The sequence below is a fragment of the Dendroctonus ponderosae genome, unplaced genomic scaffold (genome assembly GCF_020466585.1).
Source record: "Dendroctonus ponderosae isolate FM_Combo_2020 unplaced genomic scaffold, Dpon_F_20191213v2 Dpon_F_20191213_3, whole genome shotgun sequence".
NCBI lineage: Eukaryota > Metazoa > Arthropoda > Insecta > Coleoptera > Curculionidae > Dendroctonus > Dendroctonus ponderosae.
The window spans coordinates 16,395,910-16,397,603 of record NW_026018508.1 but is presented as its reverse complement, the minus strand read 5'-3'; the positions used below and the strand labels follow the sequence as shown (position 1 = coordinate 16,397,603).

At 40.8% G+C, this 1,694-nt stretch overlaps 1 protein-coding gene across 1 annotated transcript; it reads left to right on the top strand.

Annotated features, from left to right (window-relative positions):
* Positions 1-490: 490 nt before the first annotated feature.
* Positions 491-1,140, top strand: LOC109537300. Its single transcript, XM_048665064.1, has 3 exons — positions 491-666; positions 716-870; positions 929-1,140. Exons 1-3 carry the CDS (start codon positions 518-520, stop codon positions 1,093-1,095), a joined length of 471 nt encoding a protein of 156 aa, XP_048521021.1. The 5' UTR covers positions 491-517; the 3' UTR covers positions 1,096-1,140.
* Positions 1,141-1,694: the final 554 nt, after the last annotated feature.

The following is a 1,694-nucleotide window of genomic DNA, read 5'->3' as shown; positions in this document are numbered from 1 at the left end:
CCATGTTTCAATAGATTTATTCCGCGCTCCCTTTTGGTTCAGGTTGTGTTGACCTTTACGCCCCAAATTGTGAGGAAATTGTTGTAAATTGCAGGAGTCTTCAATGGGCTTTTAGAGTATTCACAATGAACCCAACCACCAATGTGGAACGAAACAACGTGTTGGCTGTTCTTCTGCTACTGATGGAAATCTATCCCGATTTGCTTCTGGGAAACTTGACTTTCGCTTACGGTTTTGCTCTTTCCTGCCTGATAATGCACTTTTAAACGCTACGCATGCATTTCAGATATAGCCATGTTGGCAATGGCTCGAGACATTTCCTTTCGCTCCAACTGGACCTCACATATCATTTTAACCACAAGCCACGAAGAYCACAGTTGCATGTCTTTGCTCTTGATGTGCATTTCGTATTTCCCCAATTGCCTATCAGGYCCTAARGTASCCKAAGAACACCAACTGTTGGGGCTGCTTATTGGCAACTAATGTCTTATAGGTAATAGAAGAATGTCGAGTGGTGATGGGGCTGCTAAAGCTCATTTCMCATCAGCAACAGATCAAATGGCATCCGCGACAAGAATGCTATTTGGTCAGCCTCTCTTTGAATATATTGCTGAAAATTGTGCCTGCCTCTACGGAAGAATTTATTGAAGATGGGGGCCCGTCAACGTACCCAAGGAAATTAGTTAGAGGCATTTTGCTGATGTTTGGTTTTTAGGGTGTTGCAACTTTTGTCCAACTCACGAGACAAAGTCTACCACTACAGCCACGACATTATGCTTCGAAGCATAGAGCTGCTGGCTCTGCTTTCGCACAAATTCACAACCATTCGGGATTCTGTTGCGTTCAATGGTGGCGTAAATTGCGTGTTGGGTGTGTGCCTGAAACCTTTCAGTTAAGCCCCTTATCCCAACAGTTGGTTTGCTTTAAGGACTGTGTGAAGACGTTTTGGAGTCGCACTTTTTACAGGAGCAGCAGCAACACTTGCTGTCTGCGGGGATTTTCCTTTTGGAGAAAGTCTGCAATCACATCAATGTACGTGTTTGGGTGTGCTTTGAATTGATGAAGGCACCAAGTGCTAAAAAACGACCAAAGTGAAGCAAACAGTAGGCCTGGGTAACTCAGTTTTAAAATTTCTTTAAAATTTAGAATTTTCCGGTTTTAGCCAAGCTACTCTTTTTTCTAAATGCTCGATTTTCTAAAGTTTTGCTAAAATGCTGCCAACCTTAACGTATTTTCCGTGAAAAATTATGAAACACATGTTGACTCCTTGGTCGCTTTGCAAAAGGTTTTGAAATCTCTTTCTAGCGTCTAATTTCGAACAAAAATCAAATCATATTCTATTAAAGAACGGAAAATTAATAGCTCGATTTTACAAGAAAACTCGTCGACTTTCTTTGGACTCGGTTCTGTTGCTGCAAGGGCGGATCCAGGGGGGGTCATGGGGGTCATGATTGATTTGCAACTCAAAGAAAAACCACGCAAATCTAAAACTTCTTGAATTCAAGCATTTTTTGAGAAAACTGCCAACATTTCCCCATCCATGGTTCTTTCTAAAAAGGCCATTTATTTCTGTCTAGAATGATGTACAAATGAGCGTTCTTCCCAGATAGCACACAAATATTACAGTAATATTTTTTTGCAATATTTAATATAGGTTGAAGCGACAGATTCTTGAATATTATAACAATATTTCT